Source organism: Etheostoma spectabile, unplaced genomic scaffold (genome assembly GCF_008692095.1).
Source record: "Etheostoma spectabile isolate EspeVRDwgs_2016 unplaced genomic scaffold, UIUC_Espe_1.0 scaffold00007716, whole genome shotgun sequence".
Classification (NCBI taxonomy): Eukaryota; Metazoa; Chordata; class Actinopteri; order Perciformes; family Percidae; genus Etheostoma; species Etheostoma spectabile.
This window is the reverse complement of record NW_022603514.1, coordinates 14,541-40,801: the sequence shown is the minus strand read 5'-3', so window position 1 is coordinate 40,801 and position 26,261 is coordinate 14,541. Positions and strand designations below refer to the sequence as shown.

Here is a 26,261-nt window from a genome sequence, read left to right as displayed (position 1 = left end):
ATTCGGCCTGCTTGGAAACCTTGAATGGAGTCCTGTATGGGGTCCAGTGGGGGACCTCAAATGGAGTCCTTTATGGGGTCCAGTGGGGGACCTTGAATGGAGTCCTGTATGGGGTCCAGTGGGGGACCTTGAATGGAGTCCTATATGGTGCTCCAGTGGGAGACCTTGAAAGGAGTCCTGTAAGGGGTTCCAGTGGAAGACCTTAAATGGGGTCCTGTATGGGGCTCCAGTGGGAGACCTTTAATGGAATCCTCGGTGGGTCGGGATCTAATTGTTGCTCTCTGCAGATGATGTGGTCTTGATGACCTCATTGACCTGTGACCTTCAGCACTCACTGGATCGGTTTGCAGCCGAGTGTGAAGCGGCTGGGATGAGAATCAGCACCTCTAAATCTGAGGCCATGGTTCTCAGCAGGAAACCGATGGGGGGCCATCTTCAGGTAGGGAGTGAGTTCAACCATCATCGATGGTCATGAAGGCTGAGTCATGACCCAAAGAACCAGATCCAGTGTACAAGCCGCCGAAATGGGCTTCCTCCAGAGTGGGGCTGGGTCTCCCTTAGAGATTGGGACCTTAGGCCTCAAGGAAGACCCAGGACTAGGTGGAGGGACGTCCAGCTGGGAGGAGGCCTCGAGGAAGACCCAGTACTGGGTGGAGGGATTATATCTCTAACCTGGCCTGGGAACGCCTCGGGATCCCCCAGTCGGAGCTGGTGGAGTTGGCTCGGGAAAGGGAAGTTTGGGGTCTCCTGCTGGAGCTGCTGCCCCCGAGACCTGATACACGATAAGAGGACAAAGATGGATGGATGGATGATCGATTGTACCATCTTACCGGGCTTGGCATCGGCTCGGGGCTCGGTGGTCTGTCTCAGCGGAAGTCTGTCGCTCTCTGCCAAGCCGGCGTTGGCGTTCTGTCTCAGTCTGCCGGCGGTGGCGGTCTGGCTCTGCGGCAGAGCCTGCAGGAAGAAGTCGGCCACGGCCATAAGGAACTCCACACTGGCACAGAGGTAGAGTCTCTGCAGGATAGCCACCACGTCCCGCTGGGTGGCGTTCTGCCGGTACGTCACGTCCATCATCGCCTCGGGGGAGTCCTCGTCTCGCCGACCCACCATCCTGTCAACACGGCAAACAGATGTAGACCCACACAGGTCCAAGCCCATCATGTATTATAATAATGAGTTCTGGTACCGTGAGGTGACCCGGTCCAGGCCCGTCCTCAGGTCCTCCAGGGTGCAACTGTGGAGGACGGCCGTCACCTCCACGCTGCCGTCCCTCAGGATCTTCCCCGAGGTTTTCAGCTGGTGCAGCGCCAACTCTCCCAGACGCAGGTTCTGCTGGTGCTGGGGGTCCGCAAGCTGCAGGGAACAGAACCAGAACCACAATCAGAACCACAATAAGACCCAACGCTGCAGGGAACAGAACCAGGAACACAACCACAATCAGAAACACAACCACAATCAGAATCAAGAACACAATCAGACCCGACACTGTAAAGAACCACAATGTGATATTGCGAAAAAAAATGTCTAGACTAGGAACCAGGACCCACCTGTTGGGGGGTGTTGCTGAACAGAACCAGAGCCAGAGACTTGATGTTGAAGTTAAACTGCATCGTCACCAGAGCTTTGTCCTCGTCTTCATCACTGGTCCCAGGGGGGTCGCCCCCCTCACCTGAAACACACACAAATGGTTAAAGTGTGGGTGGGGGGGGGGAGGTATAGTGTTTGGTATCTGTGTTAGTATGGAGACTTGTGTAGTGGTGGGGGATCTGTGTCAGTATGGGGACCTGTAGGGGGGGCTCCGGCCACACGGAGCTGCAGACCAGAGTCCGGTCTCGGGGCAGGGGGGTCAAGACCACCGGCCTCGCCCAGGTTCTCCGTCAGGATCCTCAGCAGCACCGCCAGGTCCTCCTGACTCAGCTCCACCTGCAGAGTCCAGACAGCAGCTATGTGTTAGCCTAGCTTAGCATACACACACTAGATCAGCCTAGCTTAGCATAAAAACACTGGATCAGGGGAACCTAGCAGAGGAACCAGTTGGGTTAGAACCTGAGAAAGAGTAAGTGTGTGTGTGTGTGTGTGTGTGTGTACGTGTGTTAGCGTGTCTGTGTTTGCGCGTGCAAGTGTGAGTGAGTGAGTGTGTGTGTCTCTGTGTGTGTCTATCTTTGTGTGTGTGTGTGTCTATGTGAGAGTGTGTGTGTGTGTGTGGTGTGTGTGTGTGTGTCTGTGTGAGTGAGTGAGTGATTGTGTGTGTCTGTGTCTTTCTGTGTGTGTGTGTGTCTGTGTTAGTGTGTGTGTGTGTGTGTGTGTGTGTGTGTGCGCGTCTGTGTGAGTGAGTGAGTGAGTATGTGTGTCTGTGTCTTTCTGTGTGTGTGTGTCTGGTTAGTGTGTGTGTGTGGTGGGTGTGTGTGTGTGTGTCAGTGTGTGTGTGTGTGTGTGTGTGTGGTGTGTGTGTGTGTGTGTGTGTGTGTGTGTGTGTGTCCTCCTACCTTCATGGGCTTCAGATCTCCATTGATCTCCATGGCGACCATCTTGTGGTACCAGGAAGCTGCGAGGTTCCTCCTGATGTTCAGCTGCAGGTTGACTGGTTCCAGCAGCTCGGTCCCGGGTCGCTCCGAGACCAGGTCCAGGCAGGTCCTGGGACAGAGTTAACATATTCGTATACTGGATACCTGGAGAGTTTGAGTTATTATTATTGTAGATAATATATTATTATAATTAATATAATATTACTACCTGGAGAGTTTGAGCTGCGTGAGCTGCACGTGCGTGTCGTCGACGGCAACGGGCAGCGGGTATCCGTCCACGCTGAGCAGAGAGAAGCTGTTGGCCACCGTGAGGAGCCCCAGGTCCATCACCAGTGCATTGTGGGAGCTGGAGGACTGGGGGATGATGATGAGCGGAGCCTTCAGCCTGATGTCCATGGACAGACGGAAGCTCTTCTGGGCCAGACCGCGCACGCTGGACGCCGCCTTCTCCGCCGCCTGGGCCGTCGCCGCGCTCACCGCCGCTTTGGCCGCCTGGAAGTGGTCGGCGAAGTTCTGGAGGAAAACAGAAATATACAGAATAGAATATATAAAATATCACATCATATCATATTCTACCATATATAATATCATATATTTTATTTTCAATGATTGAAAGTGCTCTATAAATAAATGTATTAGGATTATTATTATTAAGAATCCCTAGGAAAACAATAGGGTTCCACAGCCCTGCTGTGTGAACCGCGTGTCGCCTTGCGATTACCGCGGTGCACGCATCCTCGGGCTTGGACCCCTATCAATAATAAAGACCAGTTTTTACTCCTAAACTTGAATCAAGAAGAGGTCTACAGCTCTTTCTGATGGTTAACATGTGAAATATTAAAGTACACATTATTATTATAGTTCTGCTCAAAGTCTTCAACGACCTACTCACTTCTGCTGACACCGGTTCCCTCAACATCCTTATTCTTCTTGACCTGAGTGCAGCCTTCGATACTGTGAGCCATAACATTCTGCTCACCAGACTCAAAGACCTTGGTATCGAAGGTACTGCACTCACCTGGCTCCGTTCCTACCTTTCTGACAGATCTTATTTCATCTCCCTTCATAACCACACCTCTGCCACTGCCTCAGTCACCCAGGGCGTTCCCCAAGGCTCCGTACACGGCCCCCTTCTTTTCATCACCTACATCCTCCCCCTTGGTCAGATACTCCACCATTTCAACCTGAACTTCCACTGCTATGCCGATGACACCCAGATCTACCTCAGCACCAACTCCCCCCACAATCCCCCCCTCTCCCACATCAACTCCTGTCTGTCAGCGATCAAAACCTGGATGCACCACAACTTCCTCAAACTAAACAGCAATAAAACAGAATTCCTCCTCAGAGAGCTGTGTTGTGTTTTTGAGAACTATGGACTGACTCAGCATGTGACGAAGCCCACTCACAATAAGGGACACACTCTGGACTTGATTGTCTCAAAGGGTCTGAACATTTCCAAGGTTGTGGTGACTGACGTTGCTCTCTCTGATCATTCCTGTGTTTTCTTTAACGGCACTATCTCTGTGCCCAAAAGTGTCCAAACAAAGATAATCAGAAAACGGTACATCACTGAAAACACCAGTGAAACATTTATTCAGCTTTTCTCCTCCACACCAGCCCTCTCTGGGCTATCAGTCAGTGAGCTTGTAGACAATTTCAACTGTAAAATTACAAATGTTATTGATGCCATTGCTCCCACTAAGGTCAAAGTTGTCTCTGGTAAGAAAAGATCTCCATGGAGAAATGTCCTACTGGTGAGAACAGAAAAAAGAGAGTGTAGGAAAGCTGAACGAAGGTGGCGAAAAACAAATCTCCTGGTCCATTATAACACCTATAAAGAGAGACTTCGCATTTATAATTTGGAACTGAGGAATGCAAGAAGGTCCTTCTTCTCTGATATTATCTCTAGAAACAATAATAATTCACGTGCTTTGTTTGCTACTGTTGATAGGTTAACAAACCCTCCAGTACCAGTAGCATCTGAACTTTTATCTACCAAGGCCTGCAATGACTTTGCCTCCTTCTTCAAAGACAAAATTCAGAAGATTAGACAAACAGTCAGTGCCTCCATATCAAGTTCAGGATATGTGTTGTCACAGTGTTCAAGCAAAACTAGTTCCAATATGACAGAATTTCACACGATCAACCATACAAACCTGGAGGACATTATTCAACATCTGAAAACCTCGACCTGTTGCCTTGATATTCTACCAACGGGACTTTTCAAAAATGTTTCCAATTGTTTGACTTCTGATCTTCTACAGATTGTGAACACATCTCTTCTTTCAGGTATCTTCCACAGGCCCTGAAAACTGCAGTAATCAAGCCACTTTTAAAAAAGAACAACCTAGACAAGTCACTAATGAGCAACTATAGGCCAATATCAAACCTTCCGTTTTTAAGTAAAATCATTGAAAAAGTAGTCTTTCAACAACTCAACCATTTCTTGTCACTAAGCAACAGTTTTGATACCTTTCAGTCGGGTTTCCGACCACACCACAGCACTGAAACGGCTCTTGTCAAAGTCTTAATGACATCCACCTTAACACAGATAGTGGCAAAATTTCAATCTTAGTATTACTTGATCTCAGTGCTGCATTTGACACGGTCGACCCTGACATACTACTAGACCGATTGGAAAACTGGGTAGGACTTTCTGGCTTAGTACTAAACTGGTTTGAATCCTACCTAAAGAATAGGGATTACTTTGTGTCAATAGGTAATTATACATCTGAGCGTACAAATATGACGTGCGGAGTTCCGCAAGGCTCCATTCTGGGGCCTCTTCTGTTTAACATCTACATGCTTCCACTGGCTCAGATTATGGAAAAAAACAAAATAAGTTACCATAGTTATGCGGACGACACACAAATTTACATAACCTTATCGCCAGGGGACTATAGTCAAATAAAAAACTGACTAAGTGCATCGAAACAAATTAACGGCTGGATGTGCCAGAACTTTCTGAAATTAAATGAAGGAAAAACTGAGGTGGTTGTTTTTGGAGCAAAAGAGGAACGATTAAAAGTCTGCGCTCAGCTTCAAACAACAATGTTAAAAACAACAGACAAAGCCAGAAATCTTGGTGTAGTCATGGACTCAGACCTGAACTTTAACAGCCACATTAAGACAATTACAAAGTCAGCCTACTATCACCTAAAGAATATATCAAGGGTTAAAGGACTTATGTGTCAACAGGACTTGGAAAAACTGGTCCATGCTTTCATCTTCAGTAGACTTGACTACTGTAACGGGGTCTTTACAGGTCTCCCTAAAAAATCAATCAGACAGCTGCAGCTGATTCAGAACGCTGCTGCTCGAGTCCTCACTAAGACCAAGAGACTGGATCACATCACTCCAGTTCTGAAGTCTTTACACTGGCTTCCTGTGTCTCAAAGAATTGATTTCAAAGTACTCTTGCTAGTTTATAAATCCCTTAACGGTTTAGGTCCAAAATACATTTCTGATCTGCTACTACACTATGACCCCCCCAGACCTCTCAGGTCATCTGGGACAGGTCTACTTTCTGTCCCCAGAGTCAGAACTAAACAGGGTGAAGCAGCTTTCAGTTTCTATGCTCCTCATATCTGGAATAAACTCCCAGAAACCTGTAGATCCGCTGCTACTCTCAGTTCTTTTAAATCAAGGCTGAAGACCTTTCTTTTTGATGCTGCCTTTCTTTAAATGAATGCTCATTTCTTTAAATTTCTTATGCTGCACTGTAACTTTTATTCTTGTGTTTTATGTGTCCTAATGTTTCTATTTTGTTTTTAACTGTCTATTCATGTGTCTTATTGATTTTTAATGCTTATGACTTTTAACTGTTTGTACTTGTGTTTTATCTGTTTTAATGATTTTGTGTAAAGCACTTTGAATTGCCCTGTTGCTGAAATGTGCTATACAGATAAAGCTGCCTTGCCTTGCCTCATCGGCTCCAAATCCACTCTTAGCAAAGCCAACAACCCCACTCTCATCATTGACGGCACCATCGTCTCCCCATCTCCCCAGGCCCGCAACCTTGGTGTGATTTTTGATTCAACCCTCTCCCTTGAGCCTCACATCCGTCAAGTCATCAAAACCTCTTTCTTTCACCTTCGAAATATTGCTAAAATCAGACCCTCACTCACTCCCTCTGCTGCCGAAAGACTTATTCATGCCTTCATCTCCTCACGACTCGACTATTGCAACTCACTACTCCTCGGCATCAGCTCAACCTCCATCAAAAGGCTCCAACTGGTTCAGAACTCAGCTGCACGTCTCATCACCCGCTCCACATCCTGGCACCACATCACTCCGGTCCTAAAACAGCTTCATTGGCTTCCCATCTCTCACCGGATCACATACAGGATCCTGGTCCTCACCTACAAAGCCATCCACCACCTTGCCCCATCATACCTCACTGTCCTCCTCTCCCCCTACCAACCTTCACGGACCCTCAGATCCACCTCAGCCGGTCTCCTCTATGTCCCCAAGTCAAAGCTCCGCAGTTTTGGGGACCGAGCCTTTTCCAGGGCAGCTCCAAGGCTGTGGAACTCCCTCCCCCATGAGATCCGCATCTCTGAGTCCCTCACCATTTTTCAGTCCCGTCTGAAGACCCATCTTTTCTGTTCTGCCTATCCTTAGTTTTTTTTTGTTGTTGTTGTTTTTTTGTTATTAAACACTGTCAAGCGACTTTGAGCTCGGGAAAAGCGCTATACAAATTAATTTATTATTATTATTATTATTACACATTATTATTAAATACGTAGCGTACTCACCAGCAGAGACATGAGGAACTTGTGCAGGTAGACCACCTGGATGCAGCCCACGTTCAGCTTCACCCGGCCGTCGGACCGAGATGTGTCGGCGTAGCCAGCGCCGTCGGTGGCGTTGGGCGTCAGACTCAAGGAGAAGCTGAACACCTCGTCCCCCACGATGGAGATCGCCTGGAGAACACCAGAGATTAGTCAGGAGAACACAAAAGATTAGTCTGGAGAACACCAGAGATTAGTCAGGAGAACACCAGAGATTAGTCAGGAGAACACCAGAGATTAGTCTGGAGAACACCAGAGATTAGTCAGGAGAACACCAGAGATTAGTCTGGAGAACCCCAGAGATTAGTCAGGAGAGCACCAGAGATTAGTCAGGAGAACACCAGAGATTAGTCTGGAGAACACCAGAGATTAGTCTGGAGAACACCAGAGATTAGTCAGGAGAACACCAGAGATTAGTCTGGAGAACACCAGAGATTAGTTTGGAGAACACCAGAGATTAGTCTGGAGAACACCAGAGATTAGTCTGGAGAACACCAGAGATTAGTTTGGAGAACACCAGAGATTCATAGGAGTCTGAAGAACATCAGAGATTAATCTGAGTCTGGAGAAGATCAGATATTGATTTGGAGAACATCAGAGATAAATCTGAGTCTGGAGAACATCATGTAATCCAAGTGATCAGAACTGGACCCTGGCTCACTGACCTTCTTGTGGATGCTTTTGGGGTCGACGTTGAGAACGATGAAGTCTCTGAGGCGCGCGGAGATGTGAGTCTGGGTTCCGTGCATCAGCAGAGAGCCATGAATCCCTGCAAGACAGAAAACAGGGCAAACACAACCATCAACATCCCTGCAGACAGAAAACAGGGCAGCACAGAACCGGGTACAGGTCCAGGGACCTTGGATCTTGATGACCATAGACTGTATAATATTAACAGTCTAAGGGGGACAGAACAGAACCGGGAACAGGACCTGGTACCTTGGATCTTGATGTCGGCCATGTTGCAGCTCTGGTCACACACAAGCACGTTGAAGGCTCCCAGTGACATCATCACCTTCAGGTCAATGAAGTCACTCTTAGCAGGGGATGTCATGGTGGCTGAAAGACAACAAGGACAAGTTAGACGCAGTCGCACAACTTCACACTGTGTGTGTGTGTGTGTGTGTGTGTGTGTGTGTGTGTGTGTGTGTGTCTATGTGTCTGTGTGTGTCTGTGTGTGTGTGTGTGTGTGTGTGTGTGTGGGTGTGAACTGACTGGATTTGGACGTCCTCTCTGTCCTGGGTCTGGTGTCTCTCTCCGGAGACGTCTCACCGCTGGACGACAACGCCGCCGACAGGAAGTTGATGGTTGACAGCAGAGCCTCAGTGTGGAGGAGAAGGTCGAGAGACATAAACATCACCTGCAGAGAGAGAAAGAGAGAGACAGAGAGAGAGAGACAGACAGAGAGAGAGACAGAGAGACAGAGAGAGAGACAGAGGGAGAGACAGAGAGAGAGACAGAGGGAGAGACAGAGAGAGAACGGTGTGAACAGTAATCTGGGGAAGCTCTTAACCTCATAACCTTCCTTACCCAACACTACAGGTGAAACTCAAAGAATTAGCATATGGTGCAAAAGTTCATTCATTTCGGTAATTATACTTAAAAGGTGAAACTAATATATTATATAGACTCATAACATGCCAAGTGAGATATTTCAAGCCTTTATTTGATATAATGTTGATGATTATGGCGTACAGTTTCTGAAAACCCCAAATTCAAAATCTCAGAAAATTTGAATATTCAATGAAATCAATAAAAAATCATCATGTAATCAGGCATATGTACTCAGTACTTTGTTTTGCTTGAATTACTGCCTCAGTGCGGCTGGCGTGGATGCTATCAGCCTGTGGGCCTGCTGAGGTGTTATGGAAGACCAGGATGCTATCAGCCTGTGGGCCTGCTGAGGTGTTATGGAAGACCAGGATGCTATCAGCCTGGGGCCCTGCTGAGGTGTTACGGAAGACCAGGATGCTATCAACCTGTGGGCCTGCTGAGGTGTTATGGAAGACCAGGATGCTATCAGCCTGTGGGCCTGCTGAGGTGTTATGGAAGACCATGATGCTATCAGCCTGTGGGCCTGCTGAGGTGTTATGGAAGACCAGGATGCTATCAGCCTGTGGCCCTGCTGAGGGGTTATGGAAGACCAGGATGCTATCAGCCTGTGGGCCTGCTGAGGTGTTATGGAAGACCAGGATGCTATCAGCCTGTGGGCCTGCTGAGGTGTTATGGAAGACCAGGATGCTATCAGCCTGGGGCCCTGCTGAGGTGTTATGGAAGACCAGGATGCTATCAGCCTGTGGGCCTGCTGAGGTGTTATGGAAGACCAGGACGCTATCAGGCTGTGGGCCTGCTGAGGTGTTATGGAAGACCAGGATGCTATCAGCCTGTGGGCCTGCTGAGGTGTTATGGAAGACCAGGATGCTATCAGCCTGGGGCCCTGCTGAGGTGTTATGGAAGACCAGGATGCTATCAGCCTGTGGGCCTGCTGAGGTGTTATGGAAGACCAGGATGCTATCAGCCTGTGGGCCTGCTGAGGTGTTATGGAAGACCAGGATGCTACAATAGCGGCCTTCAGCTCTTCTGCATTGTTCGGTCTCATGTCTTTCAACTTTCTTTCGGCAATGCCCCATAGATTCTCTATGGGGTTCAGGTCTGGAGAGTTGGCGGGCCAATCAAGCACAGTAATCCCATGGTCATTGAACCAGGTTCTGGTACTTTTGGCCGTGTGGGCAGGTGCCAAGTCCTGCTGAAAAATGAAGTCAGCATCTCCATAAAGCTTGTTTGCTGAAGGAAGCATAAAGTCCTCTAAGATGTCCTGGTAGACGGCTGCGCTGACTCTGGACTTAATAAAGCCCAGTGGACCAGCACCAGCAGAGGACATGACCCCCCAAACCAACAAAGACTGTGGAAACTTCACACTGGACTTCAAGCATCTTGGATCGTGTGCCTCTCCCTTCTTCCTCCAGACTCTGGGACCTTGGTTTCCAAATGAGATGCAAAATTTGCTCTCATCCGAAAAGAGGACTTTGGACCACTGAGAACCATGATGGTTTTCTGCACAACTGTCAGGTCAGCAGTCTTCCCCATGATTGTGAATTCCACTGAACCAGACTGAGAGACCAATTAAAGGCTCAGGAACCCTAAGCAGGTGTTTTGGATTAATTAGCTGATAAGAGTGTGATACTTTGAGCATACAATACTGAACTTTTGCACCATATGCTAATTTTTGGAGTTTCACCTGTATGTCTTGAGTAAAAGTCAAATTGGATTTGTACCAAACACCGCACTTCAGATCATATTTCCCCCCTCCACACCCTGATAGACAAATACGTTCACCCAAACAATAACAAAAGCTATGCATGTTTCATAGATCAAAAAGACATACGACTCTATTTGGCACATTTGAAATCCCACTCTATTCAACATCTGTATTAACCAACTGGTCTCTATGCTGTCTGAGTCCTCCTCTATTCAACATCTGTATTAACCAACTGGTCTCTCTGCTGTCTGAGTCCTCTATTCAACATCTGTATTAACCAACTGGTCTCTATGCTGTCTGAGTCCCACTCTATTCAACATCTGTATTAACCAACTGGTCTCTATGCTGTCTGAGTCCTCTATTCATCATCTATATTAACCAACTGGTCTCTATGCTGTCTGAGTCCTCTATTCAACATCTGTATTAACCAACTGGTCTCTATGCTGTCTGTCTGAGTCTCCTCTAGTCCTCATTCATCATCTATATTAACCAACTGGTCTCTATGCTGTCTGAGTCCTCTATTCATCATCTATATTAACCAACTGGTCTCTATGCTGTCTGAGTCCTCTATTCATCATCTATATTAACCAACTGGTCTCTATGCTGTCTGAGTCCTCTATTCATCATCTATATTAACCAACTGGTCTCTCTGCTGTCTGAGTCCTCTATTCATCATCTATATTAACCAACTGGTCTCTATGCGGTCTGAGTCCTCTATTCATCATCTATATTAACCAACTGGTCTCTATGCTGTCTGAGTCCTCTATTCATCATCTATATTAACCAACTGGTCTCTCTGCTGTCTGAGTCCTCTATTCATCATCTATATTAACCAACTGGTCTCTATGCTGTCTGAGTCCATCTGTATTAACCAACTGGTCTCTATGCTGTCTGAGTCCTCTATTCATCATCTATATTAACCAACTGGTCTCTATGCTGTCTGAGTCCTCTATTCATCATCTATATTAACCAACTGGTCTCTATGCGGTCTGAGTCCTCTATTCAACATCTATATTAACCAACTGGTCTCTATGCTGTCTGAGTCCCACTCTATTCAACATCTGTATTAACCAACTGGTCTCTCTGCTGTCTGAGTCCCACTCTATTCAACATCTGTATTAACCAACTGGTCTCTATGCTGTCTGAGTCCTCTATTCATCATCTATATTAACCAACTGGTCTCTATGCTGTCTGAGTCCTCTATTAACCAACTGGTCTCTATGCTGTCTGAGTCCTCTATTCATCATCTATATTAACCAACTGGTCTCTATGCTGTCTGAGTCCTCTATTAACCAACTGGTCTCTATGCTGTCTGAGTCCTCTATTCATCATCTGTATTAACCAACTGACCATTATGCTGTCTGAGTCCCTCTCTATTTCCTACCAGAATTCTTCCCACTTGGACAAAACCCAGTTGAAATCCTGCACCTAGAGTTCTGTAAAAGCCTCCTACAGGTCCCCAGGAGAACCACCACCAACGACCGCAGAGCTGAACTAGGCCGATTTCCATTTTTCATCAAAACTCAAAAACGTGCACTCAAATATTGGCTTCATCTAAAAAACAGCGACCCCCACTCCTATCAGCAGAAAGCCCTGCAAGACCAAGAGCTGATCAAAGAGAAGAGTCCCCTCACTCAGCTGATCCTCACGCTCAGTTCCCTTCCTGACCCTGTTCTGCCACAGGACCAGTCTGGGATCCAACCAATCAGAGTTAACCAAATTATAACACAACAGAAACAAAACTACATCATCGATTGCAACACAAACAAAAGCACAAAGCAAGATGCACCTGACCCTAAAGAGAGAGGACCAAGGGGCAGACAACCTGACCCTAAAGAGAGAGTACCAAGGGGCGGACCACCTGACCCTAAAGAGAGAGTACCGAGGGGCAGACCACCTGACCCTAAAGAGAGAGTACCGAGGGGCAGACCACCTGACCCTAAAGAGAGAGTACCGAGGGGCAGACAACCTGACCCTAAAGACAGAGTACCGAGGGGCAGACCACCTGACCCTAAAGAGAGAGTACCGAGGGGCAGACCACCTGACCCTAAAGAGAGAGTACCGAGGGGCAGACAACCTGACCCTAAAGACAGAGTACCGAGTGGCAGATTACCTGACCCTAAAGAGAGAGTACTGAGTGGCAGACTACCTGACCCTAAAGAGAGATTACCGAGTGGCAGACCACCTGACCCTAAAGAGAGAGTACCGAGTGGCAGACCACCTGACTCTAAAGAGAGAGGACCGAGGGGCAGACCACCTGACCCTAAAGAGAGAGTACCGAGGGGCGGACCACCTGACCCTAAAGAGAGAGTACCGAGTGGCAGACCACCTGACCCTAAAGAGAGAGTACCGAGGGGCAGACTACCTGACCCTAAAGAGAGAGAACCGAGTGGCAGACTACCTGACCCTAAAGAGAGAGTACCGAGGGGCAGACCACCTGACCCTAAAGAGAGAGTACCGAGGGGCAGACCACCTGACCCTAAAGAGAGAGAACCGAGTGGCAGACTACCTGACCCTAAAGAGAGAGTACCGAGGGGCAGACTACCTGACCCTAAAGAGAGAGTACCGAGGGGCAGACTACCTGACCCTAAAGAGAGAGTACCGAGGGGCAGACTACCTGACCCTAAAGAGAGAGTACCGAGTGGCAGACTACCTGACCCTAAAGAGAGAGTACCGAGGGGCAGACTACCTGACCCTAAAGAGAGAGTACCGAGTGGCAGATTCTGTATTATTCTGTATTATTAATGTATTAATCTGTATTGCCATGTATTATTAATGTATTATTGTGTATTATTGTGTATTAAGAATGTATTTTTAATGTATTATTAATGTATTATTGTGTATTATTGTGTATTAATAATGTATTATTAATGTATTATTAATGTATTCTGTGTAGATGGAGGGTTACTGACGTTGATCATCTGCTCCGTGTTGTGGTAGATTATTAATAATCTATTAATAATGTATTAATAATGTATTATTCTGTGTAGATGGAGGGTTACTGACGTTGATCATCTGCTCCGTGTTGTTGTAGACCGACGAGAAGTCGGGCGCCGAGCGGTCGGCCTGGCAACACACAGGAAATCACAGATATTAATATCTAATCTACAGGAAATCACAGATATTAATATCTAATCTACAGGAAATCACAGATGTTAATATCTAATCTACAGGAAATCACAGATATTAATATCTAATCTACAGGAAATATAGATATTAATATCTAATCTACAGGAAATCACAGATTTTAATATCTTATCTACAGGAAATCACACAGATATTAATATCTAATCTACAGGAAATCACAGATTTTAATATCTTATCTACAGGAAATCACAGATATTAATATCTAATCTACAGGAAATCACAGATATTAATATCGAATCTACAGGAAATCACAGATTTTAATATCTTATCTACAGGAAATCACACAGATATTAATATCTTATCTACAGGAAATCACACAGATATTAATATCTAATCTACAGGAAATCACAGATTTTAATATCTTATCTACAGGAAACCACAGATATTAAATATAAAATGGTCGCTCTGTAATAATATATTATATTTAATATTCAGATATGAAATATAAAACCTATATTATATGTATATTACATTGATATAGTATTATATTAAAACGTAATGTATTTAATGTATTTAATACATTTAGTGCTGACCTTGTAGTACTGCACTTTGAGCAGCTCGGCCCCGGCCTCCCCCGACGAGCTGACGAGACACAACGGCTCGCCTCTCGAGTCTGGAACCACAGGATTCAAAGAACTTTATTCACTCAACGCACAACAGAGGTCATGTGATGCAGAACAAAGGTCATGTGATGCACAACAAAGGTCATGTGATGCACAACAAAGGTCATGTGATGCACAACAAAGGTCATGTGATGCACAACAAAGGTCATGTGACGAGGAGAGGCTGTGACCTTTGAACTCCAGGCACTTCATGGCGATCCTGTTGATGAAGGTCGTGGCGACCATGTCGTACTGCTTCACCTGCGTGTTGATGCCCAAGTGAGCCACCTGGAAGACCAGGAACGGCACCTGGACCTGGTCTCTGGGCTTCGTCAGGGTCAGCAGCACCTGAGCAGGTAGAGAGAAACAAGTCCATCAGCAACACCTGAGCAGGTAGAGAGAAACAAGTCCATCAGCAACACCTGAGCAGGTAGAGAGAAACAAGTCCATCAGCAACACCTGAGCAGGTAGAGAGAAACAAGTCCATCAGCAGCACCTGAGCAGGTAGAGAGAAACAAGTCCATCAGCAGCACCTGAGCAGGTAGAGAGAAACAAGTCCATCAGCAACACCTGAGCAGGTAGAGAGAGACAAGTCCATCAGCAACACCTGAGCAGGTAGAGAGAAACAAGTCCATCAGCAACACCTGAGCAGGTAGAGAGAAACAAGTCCATCAGCAACACCTGAGCAGGTAGAGAGAAACAAGTCCATCAGCAGCACCTGCGCAGGTAGAGAGAAACAAGTCCATCAGCAGCACCTGCACAGGTAGAGAGAAACAAGTCCATCAGCAACACCTGAGCAGGTAGAGAGAAACAAGTCCATCAGCAGCACCTGAGCAGGTAGAGAGAAACAAGTCCATCAGCAACACCTGAGCAGGTAGAGAGAAACAAGTCCATCAGCAACACCTGAGCAGGTAGAGAGAAACAAGTCCATCAGCAGCACCTGCACAGGTAGAGAGAGACAAGTCCATCAGCAGCACCTGCACAGGTAGAGAGAGACAAGTCCATCAGCAACACCTGCACAGGTAGAGAGAGACAAGTCCATCAGCAACACCTGCGCAGGTAGAGAGAAACAAGTCCATCAGCAGCACCTGAGCAGGTAGAGAGAAACAAGTCCATCAGCAACACCTGAGCAGGTAGAGAGAAACAAGTCCATCAGCAACACCTGAGCAGGTAGAGAGAAACAAGTCCATCAGCAACACCTGAGCAGGTAGAGAGAAACCAGTCCATCAGCAGCACCTGCACAGGTAGAGAGAAACAAGTCCATCAGCAACACCTGAGCAGGTAGAGAGAGACAAGTCCATCAGCAACACCTGAGCAGGTAGAGAGAAACAAGTCCATCAGCAGCACCTGCACACTAAAAAACTCTCGTAAAAGTAGAAGTACTGATTTAACTTCTTTACTCAAGTAAAAGTAACAAAGTACAGACTTGGATATTTACTGGAGGACATGTCTCTATATGCTACTGACTACAGTGGACATGGAGGACATGTCTTTATATGCTGTTGGCTACAGTGGACATGGAGGACATGTCTTTATATGCTGTTGGCTACAGTGGACATGGAGGACATGTCTTTATATGCTGTTGGCTACAGTGGACATGGAGGACATGTCTTTATGAGCTGTTGGCTACAATGGACATGGAAGACATGTCTTTATATGCTGTTGGCTACAGTGGACATGGAGGACATGTCTTTATATGCTGTTGGCTACAGTGGACATGGAGGACATGTCTTTATATGCTGTTGGCTACAGTGGACATGGAGGACATGTCTTTATATGCTGTTGGCTACAGTGGACATGGAGGACATGTCTTTATATGCTGTTGGCTACAGTGGACATGGAGGACATGTCTTTATATGCTGTTGGCTACAGTGGACATGGAGGACATGTCTTTATATGCTGTTGGCTACAGTGGACATGGAGGACATGTCTTTATATGCTGTTGGCTACAGTGGACATGGAGGACATGTCTTTATATGCTGTTGGCTACAGTGGACATGGAGGACATGTCTTTATATGCTGTTGGCTACAGTGGACATGGAGGACATGTCTTTATATGCTGTTGACTACAGTGGACATGGAGGACATGTCTTTATATGCTGTTGGCTACAGTGGACATGGAGGACATGTCTTTATATGCTGTTGGCCACAGTGGACATGGAGGACATATATAAATATATATATATATATAAAAAAAGATATTTTCGGGTTTCTTACCTCTTTGATTTCAAAGTTGAGCAGAACGCTGACTGTGTTTTCGGGCGGAGCCTCGTTATCGTTAGACGCCGACTCTCGGCCAGGTAACACCTCCACCTGCTGCTTCTCTGGAGGAACACAGAGGGGTCACAACGTCTCCTCGTCTGATTGGCTAAACCACACAGAGGACGTCACAACGTCTCCTCGTCTGATTGGCTAAACCACACAGAGGATGTCACAACGTCTCCTCGTCTGATTGGCTAAACCACACAGAGGATGTCACAACGTCTCCTCGTCTGATTGGCTAAACCACACAGAGGATGTCACAACGTCTCCTCGTCTGATTGGCTAAAGGTGAGATTAACCAAAGGTCCTACTGGCTTTAATGGTCTTAAAGTCTCCTAAATGTCTCCTAGATGCCTCCTAAATGTCCCATGATGCTTTGGGGGACGTTACCTTGTGTGGGGTGTCCCGGGGCATCCCTGCTAATGTCTCTGCTTCCCTCCCCAATGTTCTCCACCAGGATCTTCATCAGCACCGCGAGGTCTTCCTCACCCAGACTCATCTGAAGGAAAATCAGCTGAGTCACTCTGAGGAACACCACACGTTACTGTACTTTACTCTGAAAATCAGCTGAGTCACAGTTTATCTTCAATGACCAATGACAAGCAAAGAAAACAGGTTCCACCTCCTGATTGTTTCCAAGATTTCAAAACATGGCGGCTTGTTGGTAAGCTTTCTGTGATTGCAGTGTTCCCAGAAAGCATTGCTGTGTGAAAAACTGCTGAGTCACAGTTGAGAAAGCATGCGATACGTACGTTAAGGGAGCGTAGCTCTCCCTGGACCTGGACTCCGGGGATCCGGGTGAACCAGGAAGTAGACAGGTTCCTGGTGACGGAAAGCTCCAAGTTGATTGGCTGCAGCATCTGGATGTCGAGGTGGGCGGAGCTCCGCGGCGTCAGCGTTGTCCTAAAACATCAGGAGAGAACGGGTGAGTGACAGCTGGCAGAAAGTCATTAGTATTAAATATATTAATTAGAGTGGAATAATACCAAGAATGGTATATATAATAATAGTACTGTTACCTGGTATAATATATATATATATATATAGATATAATATATATTTAATAATATTATTACTACCTGGAGAGTTTGAGCTGCGTGAGCCGCACGTCCATCAGGTCGACGACGGCGGGCAGCGGGTATCCGTCCACGCTGAGCAGAGAGAAGCTGTTGGCCACCGTGAGGAGCCCCAGGTCCATCACCAGTGCATTGTGGGAGCTGGAGGACTGGGGGATGATGATGAGCGGAGCCTTCAGCCTGACGTCCATGGACAGACGGAAGCTCTTCTGGGCCAGACCGCGCACGCTGGACGCCGCCTTCTCCGCCGCCTGGGCCGTCGCCGCGCTCACCGCCGCTTTGGCAGCCTGGAAGTTATCCACGAACACCTGGGGGGGGTCACATGACCAGGAGGGTTACACACAGTCACATGACCAGGAGACGTTCACTGACACACACACAATTTCTTTTTTGTTTTGTTTTTGAAACAAAGATGAAGTTCATTTGAAGGAGGAAGTGATGTCACGCAGGCAGAGGTCATGTGACTGGGGGGGGGGGGGGCGGTGTCAGTGATGATGGCCATGAGCAGCAAAGCACTGATGGAGGAAGTGAGCTCAGACAAGTGAAATATATTATAATATATAATAGGAAAAATAATAATAATATTCTCTTTCATTTATAAAGACAGTTACAGTGGTGTGAGAAAGTGTTTGCCCCTTCCTCATTTCCTGTTCCTTTGCATGTTTGTCACACTTAAGTGTTTCGGAACATCAAACCAATTTAAACAATAGTCAAGGACAACACAAGTAAACACAAAATGCAATTTGTAAATGAAGGTGTTTATTATTAAAGGTGAAAAAAAATCTAAACCATCATGGCCCTGTGTGAAAAAGTGATTGCCCCCCTTGTTAAAACATACTATAACTGTGGTTGTCCACACCTGAGTTCAGTTTCTCTAGCCCCCCCCAGGCCTGATTATTGCCACACCTGTTCACAATCAAGGCATCACTTAAATAGGAGCTGCTTGACACAGTAAGGTCCACCAGAAGATCCTTAAAAGCTACACATCATGCCGAGACCCAAAGAAATTCAGGAACAATTGAGAGAGAAAGTAATTGAGATCTATCAGTCTGGAAAGGGTTATAAAGCCATTTCCAAAGCTTTGGGAATCCAGCGAACCACAGTGAGAGCCATTATCCACAAATGGAGAAGACATGGAACAGTGGTGAACCTTCCCAGGAGTGGCCGGCCGCCCAAAATTACCCCAAGAGCGCAGCGACGACTCATCCAAGAGGTCACAAAAGACCCCACAACAACGTCCAAAGACCTGCAGGCCTCACTTGCCTCAGTTAAGGTCAGCGTTCATGCCTCCACCATCAGGAAAGACTGGGCAAAAATGGCCTGCATGGCAGAGTTCCAAGGAGAAAACCACTGCTGAGCAAAAAGAACATCAAAGCTCGTCTCAATTTCTCCACAACACATCTTGATGATCCCCAAGACTTTTGGGACAACATTCTGTGGACCGATGAGACAAAAGTGGAACTCTTTGGAAGGTGTGTGTCCAAGTATATCTGGCGTAGAAGGAACACTGCATTTCATAAAAAGAACATTATACCAACAGTAAAATATGGTGGTGGTAGTGTGATGGTCTGGGGCTGTTTTGCTGCTTCAGGACCTGGAAGACTTGCCGTGATAAAAGGAACTATGAATTCTGCTGTCTACCAAGAGATCCTGAAGGAGAATGTCCGACCATCTGTTCGTGTACTCAAGCTGAAACGAACTTGGGTTCTGCAGCAGGACAATGATCCTAAACACACCAGCAAGTCCACCACCGAATGGCTGAAGAAAAACAAAATGAAGACTTTGGAGTGGCCTAGCCAAAGTCCTGAGCTGGATCCTATTGAGATGTTGTGGTATGACCTTAAAAAGGCCGTTCATGCTCGAAAACCCTCTAATGGAACTGAATTAGGACAATTCTGCAAAGATGAGTGGGCCAAACTTCCTCCAGGACGCTGTGAAAGCCTCATTGCACGTTATCAAACGCTTGGTTGCAGTTGTTGCTGCTAAGGGGGGCCCAACCAGTTATTAGGTTTAGGGGGCAATCACTTTTTCACACAGGGCCATGATGGTTTGGATTTTTTTTCTCCTTTAATAATAAACACCTTCATTTACAAATTGCATTTTGTGTTTACTTGTGTTGTCCTTGACTATTGTTTAAATTGGTTTGATGTTCCGAAACACTTAAGTGTGACAAACATGCAAAGGAACAGGAAATGAGGAAGGGGGCAAACACTTTCTCACACCACTGTAAAAAGAGTTAAGGTGGACTGGAGAGTTAAGGTGGACTAGAGAGTTAACGTGGACTGAAGCTGAGTGAGGCTAAAGCGGGGCGTGTGGGGCGGTGGAGTGATGCATGATGGGAGCTGTACCTCATCAGCAGACTGAAAGCTAAAAGACGCCTGAAACAACAAAAGAATCAAAGACAAGACGACAACATGAGACACGAAAAACTGGAGATAGAGATGCATGCAACAGGACACACAACAGACCAGGACCCAGGGATGACCCAGGCCAGGGCTAACCCGGACCAGGGCTGACCTGGACCTAGGACCCAGGGCTGACCAAGACTAGAGCTAACCCGGACCCGGACCAGGAGCCGGCCCAGGGCTTTGCATTAACACTGGATTGCTTTTCAGGGCACAGAAAATACAGAGCTAGGTTCAGTTTAGTTCAAAAAGGCTCCATTTAAGTATAAATCTGTATATAAAGTACAGATATGTATATAAAGTATAGATATATAAAGTACAGATATGTATATAAAGTATGTATCTGCATATAAAGTATAGATATGTATATAAAGTATAGTTATATAAAGTATAGATATGTATATATCTAAAGTATTAATATATACGTAGCCCTGAGTGGTATCTGACCAGCAGAGACATGAGGAACTTGTGCAGGTAGACGATCTGGATGCAGCCCAGACGCAGCGTCAGCTTTCCGTCTGTCCTCGACGTGTCCCTGTAACCGTCCCCCAGCGTCGCCCCCGGAAACAACAAGAGGTTGAAGCTGAACACCTCCTCGCCCACGATGGACACTGCCTGCAAGGACAAAGAAAAAGACAAGAGCTAGAGATGTCTCATAAGACAAGAGCTAGAGATGTCTCATAAGACAAGAGCTAGAGATGTCTCATAAGACAAGAGCTAGAAATGTCTCATAAGACAAGAGCTAGAGATGTCTCATAAGACAAGAGCTAGAAATGTCTCATGAGACAAGAGCTAGAGATGTCTCAGTATGAGGAAACAACCGAGAGACGAGTTCTGACTCACTGTAAGAATCAGAAAAACAGAGAATAAAGACGTATCTGTGGACGGTTCTGGGGGCAGACAGAGAATAAAGACGTTTCTGTGGACTATTCTGGGGACAGACAGAGAATAAAGACCTTTTTGTGGACTGTTCTGGGGACACACAGAGAATAAAGACCTTTCTGTGGACGTTGATGGGGACAGACAGACAATAAAGACCTTTCTGAGGACTGTTTGGGGGACAGACAGAGAATAAAGACCTTTCTGTGGACGTTACTGGGGACAGACAAAGAATAAAGACCTTTCTGTGGACGTTTCTGGGGACAGAAAGAGAATAAAGACCTTTCTGTGGACGTTTCTGGGGACACACAGAGAATAAAGACCTTTCTGTGGACGTTGATGGGGACAGACAGACAATAAAGACCTTTCTGAGGACTGTTTGGGGGACAGACAGAGAATAAAGACCTTTCTGTGGACAGTTGTGGGGTGGACGTCTGTGACCACGATGTCCCGGAGACGAGCGAACACCTCTGTCTTCTTGGCTTGCACCAACACCGACGCGTCGATCCCTGCAGGAGACACATCAGGGTCAGTATGTTATTCATAGAGCGTCATTTGGACTCAAATCTATTAATTCATAGAGCGTCACTAGACTCCAGGTTATTTATTCATAGAGCGTCATTAGACTCCAGGTTATTTATTCATAGAGCATCATTAGACTCAGGGCTATTTATTCATAGAGCATCATTAGACTCAGGGCTATTTATTCATAGAGCATCATTAGACTCAGGGCTATTTATTCATAGAGCATCATTTAGACTCCAGGTTATTTATTCATAGAGCATCATTAGACTCAGGGCTATTTATTCATAGAGCATCATTAGACTCAGGGCTATTTATTCATAGAGCATCATTAGACTCCAGGTTATTTATTCGTCATTAGACTCAGGGCTATTTATTCATAGAGCATCATTAGACCAGGGCTATTTATTCATAGAGCATCATTAGACTCAGGCTATTTATTCATAGAGCATCATTAGACTCCAGGTTATTTATTCATAGAGCGTCATTAGACTCAAGGTTATTTATCCATAGAGCATCATTAGACTCCAGGTTATTTATTCATAGAGCGTCATTAGACTCCAGGTTATTTATTCATAGAGCGTCATTAGACTCAGGGCTATTTATTCATAGAGCGTCATTAGACTCAGGGTTATTTATTCATAGAGCATCATTAGACTCAGGGCTATTTATTCATAGAGCGTCATTAGACTCAGGTTATTTATCATAGAGCATCATTAGACTCAGGGTATTTATTCATAGAGCGTCATTAGACTCAGGCTATTTATTCATAGAGCATCATTAGACTCAGGGCTATTTATTCATAGAGCGTCATTAGACTCAGGGCTATTTATTCATAGAGCATCATTAGACTCAGGGCTATTTATTCATAGAGCGTCATTAGACTCAGGGCTATTTATTCATAGAGCATCATTAGACTCAGGGCTATTTATTCATAGAGCGTCATTAGACTCAGGGCTATTTATTCATAGAGCATCATTAGACTCAGGGCTATTTAATCATAGAGCATCATTAGACTCAAAGCTATTTATTCATAGAGCATCATTTAGTCTAAAGGCTATTTATTCATAGAGCATCAACGACCCCGAAAAAGGCCCAAGTTCCAGCATGGATAGAAAACCACCTGTAGAGGTTAGAAAGAACCCGAAGTGACCGCCAGGACCGCTAGCTTGTTAGCTTTTAGCTGCAACAATCGGTAAGTGTCTGTGTTTTATGGTTATTAAATGATTGAAGTATGAATCAGAGGTGCTTTGGGGCGTCGCTGACGAGGCCTGTCTGAGCCTGTCTGAATTTTTGTCTTGAGGCCGAGTGTCCTCTTCTACGGGCCAGGAACCCTATGTTGGGCCAGGTGACTACGTACCTTGAACTCTGGCCTCTTTTTAGGACACATGGTCCTCCTACGGGCCAGGAACCCTATGTTGGGCCAGGTGACTACGTACCTTGAACTCTGGCCTCTTTTTAGGACACATGGTCCCCCTACGGGCCAGGAACCCTATGTTGGGCCAGGTGACTACGTACCTTGAACTCTGGCCTCTTTTTAGGACACATGGTCCTCCTACGGGCCAGGAACCCTATGTTGGGCCGGGTGACTGCGTACCTTGGACTCTGATGTCAGCGATGCTGCCGCCGTGGTCACACACCTCCACGTGGAAACAGCCCAACACGGCGAAGACCTTAACAGGAACACGCCGCCATCTTGGGCTCCTGTACACACTGTAGAGAGAGAGAGAGACAGAGAGAGAGAGAGAGAGAGAGAGAGAGAGAGAGAGAGAGAGAGAGACAGAGAGAGAGAGAGAGAGAGAGAGAGACAGAGAGAGAGAGAGAGAGAGAGAGAGAGAGACTTCCTGTCAGACGCTGGACGTCACACACCTGTGAGCAGTCTCACCTGGACCCACCTGTCCCTCCTGGACCCACCTGTCCCTCCTGGACCCACCTGTCCCTCCTGGTCCCATCTGCCCATCCTGGACCCACCTGTCCGTCCTGGTCCCACCTGACCCTCCTGGACCCACTTGCCCATCCTGGACCCACCTGTCCCTCCTGGACCCACCTGTCCCTCCTGGACCCACCTGTCCGTCCTGGCTCCGCCTTCTCCACCTGGCGTCGGGCGTCCCGCTCGCCCACGGCAGCGAGCCGCGGCGGCACGGCGCCGCTCAGGAAGCTAATGGTGGACAGGAGAGACTCGGTGTGGAGGAGGAAGTCCAGAGAGGAGAACTCAACCTGATGGGGGGGGGTAGATAATATAATAACAATAACAATAATACTAATGTTAGGGTAACCATAGCAACCTCCTCCACCCACCTTCAGAGTTTGCTCCGTGTTGTTGAACAAGGTCTGGAAGCTCGGTCCACCGGGGTCAGCCTACACACACACACACACACACACATATGTGATTGGTGCAGCTGGCCTCTGGCCCCGCCTACATCAGATACAGCGATGTGATTGGTCCACACTCACCTTGAAGTAGTCCACCTTCAGCAGGTCGGAGTCTTGCTGCTCCGAACAGCTGATCAGGTGCCGATTCTTCCCGTCTGGGAAAAAAAAAAAGATGTGTTCAGGCTACCTGGGACGTCCCACTACTCAAAACTGACTCTGGGCCATGCAAGATTCTTCATGATAAAGATGTGTTCATGTTACCTGGGACGTCACAGTAGTCTAGCGTGACTCTGCGCAGGTACGCGGCGACGCTCAGGTCGAAGCTCCGCCTCTTCCCTTCAGCTCCCAGCTGACAGACGCTGAGAGACAGAACAGTCTTCTCCAGGTCTTCCTGCCGGGTCAGCTCCAGCAGCACCTGAACACACCACAGTCACTACAAGCAGCACATGAACACACCACAGTCACTACCACCAGCACCGGAACACACCACAGTGTCAACTAAAAGCACCTGAACACACCACAGTGTCAACTAACAGCACCAGAACACACCAAAGGCACTACCAACAGCACCTAAACACACCACATTCACTACTACCAACACCTGAACACACTACCTTCATTACCAACAGCACCCGAACACACCACAGTCACTACCTGCAGCACCTAAACACACCATAGTCACTACCACCAGCACCCAAACACACCACAGTCACTACCAACAGCACCTAAACACACCACAGTCACTACTACCAACACCTGAACACACCACCTTCATTACCAACAGCACCCGAACACACCACAGTCACTACCTGCAGCACCTAAACACACCATAGTCACTACCACCAGCACCCAAACACACCACAGTCACTACCAACAGCACCTAAACACACCACAGTCACTACTACCAACACCTGAACAAACCACCTTCATTACCAACAGCACCCGAACACACCACAGTCACTACCTGCAGCACCTGAACACACCACAGTCACTACTACCAACACCTGAACACACCACAGTCACTACTACCAACACCTGAACACACAACAGTCACTACCTGCAGCACCTGAACACACCACAGTCACTACTACCAACACCTGAACACACCACAGTCACTACCACCAGCACCTGAACACACCACAGTCAATACTACAACCACCTGAACACACCACAGTCACTACTACCCCCACCTGAACACACCACAGTCACTACCTGCAGCACCTGAACACACCACAGTCAATACTACAACCACCTGAACACACCACAGTCACTACTACCCCCACCTGAACACACCACAGTCACTACCTGCAGCACCTGAACACACCACAGTCACTACTACCAACACCTGAACACACAACAGTCACTACTACCAACACCTGAACACACAACAGTCACTACCTGCAGCACCTAAACACACCATAGTCACTACCACCAGCACCCAAACACACCACAGTCACTACCAACAGCACCTAAACACACCACAGTCACTACTACCAACACCTGAACACACCACCTTCATTACCAACAGCACCCAAACACACCACAGTCACTACCTGCAGCACCTGAACACACCACAGTCACTACTACCAACACCTGAACACACCACAGTCACTACTACCAACACCTGAACACACCACAGTCACTACCTGCAGCACCTGAACACACCACAGTCACTACTACCAACACCTGAACACACCACAGTCACTACCACCAGCACCTGAACACATCACAGTCACTACTACCAACACCTGAACACACCACCTTCATTACCAACAGCACCCGAACACACCACTGTCACTACCTGCAGCACCTGAACACACCACAGTCACTACTACCAACACCTGAACACACCACAGTCACTACCACCAGCACCTGAACACACCACAGTCAATACTACAACCACCTGAACACACCACAGTCAATACTACAACCACCTGAACACACCACAGTCACTACTACCCCCACCTGAACACACCACAGTCACTACCTGCAGCACCTGAACACACCACAGTCAATACTACAACCACCTGAACACACCACAGTCACTACTACCCCCACCTGAACACACCACAGTCACTACCTGCAGCACCTGAACACACCACAGTCACTACTACCACCACCTGAACACACCACAGTCACTACTACCAACACCTGAACACACCACCTTCATTACCAACAGCACCCGAACACACCACAGTCACTACCTGCAGCACCTGAACACACCACAGTCACTACTACCAACACCTGAACACACCACAGTCACTACTACCAACACCTGAACACACAACAGTCACTACCTGCAGCACCTGAACACACCACAGTCACTACCACCAGCACCTGAACACACCACAGTCACTACTACCCCCACCTGAACACACCACAGTCACTACTACCAACACCTGAACACACCACAGT

General features: G+C 47.0%; 1 protein-coding gene across 1 annotated transcript in view; it reads right to left on the bottom strand.

Moving 5' to 3' along the window:
- LOC116678680 (vacuolar protein sorting-associated protein 13C-like) overlaps nucleotides 1-26,261 on the bottom strand; it is a gene marked incomplete at its 5' end in the record, with an annotated part of 42,238 nt that overhangs the window by 2,881 nt on the left and 13,096 nt on the right. Inside the window, 26 exon segments of the mRNA XM_032508448.1 lie at nucleotides 831-1,111; nucleotides 1,187-1,353; nucleotides 1,548-1,669; nucleotides 1,785-1,923; nucleotides 2,487-2,634; nucleotides 2,734-3,038; nucleotides 7,286-7,453; nucleotides 7,987-8,090; nucleotides 8,261-8,380; nucleotides 8,537-8,681; nucleotides 13,587-13,646; nucleotides 14,261-14,340; nucleotides 14,521-14,677; nucleotides 16,547-16,653; nucleotides 16,982-17,090; nucleotides 17,344-17,494; nucleotides 17,671-17,975; nucleotides 20,016-20,045; nucleotides 20,520-20,687; nucleotides 21,357-21,460; nucleotides 23,071-23,154; nucleotides 23,157-23,186; nucleotides 23,540-23,690; nucleotides 23,772-23,831; nucleotides 23,928-24,001; nucleotides 24,108-24,261. Coding sequence (XP_032364339.1) covers nucleotides 831-1,111; nucleotides 1,187-1,353; nucleotides 1,548-1,669; nucleotides 1,785-1,923; nucleotides 2,487-2,634; nucleotides 2,734-3,038; nucleotides 7,286-7,453; nucleotides 7,987-8,090; nucleotides 8,261-8,380; nucleotides 8,537-8,681; nucleotides 13,587-13,646; nucleotides 14,261-14,340; nucleotides 14,521-14,677; nucleotides 16,547-16,653; nucleotides 16,982-17,090; nucleotides 17,344-17,494; nucleotides 17,671-17,975; nucleotides 20,016-20,045; nucleotides 20,520-20,687; nucleotides 21,357-21,460; nucleotides 23,071-23,154; nucleotides 23,157-23,186; nucleotides 23,540-23,690; nucleotides 23,772-23,831; nucleotides 23,928-24,001; nucleotides 24,108-24,261 — 3,523 coding nt within the window.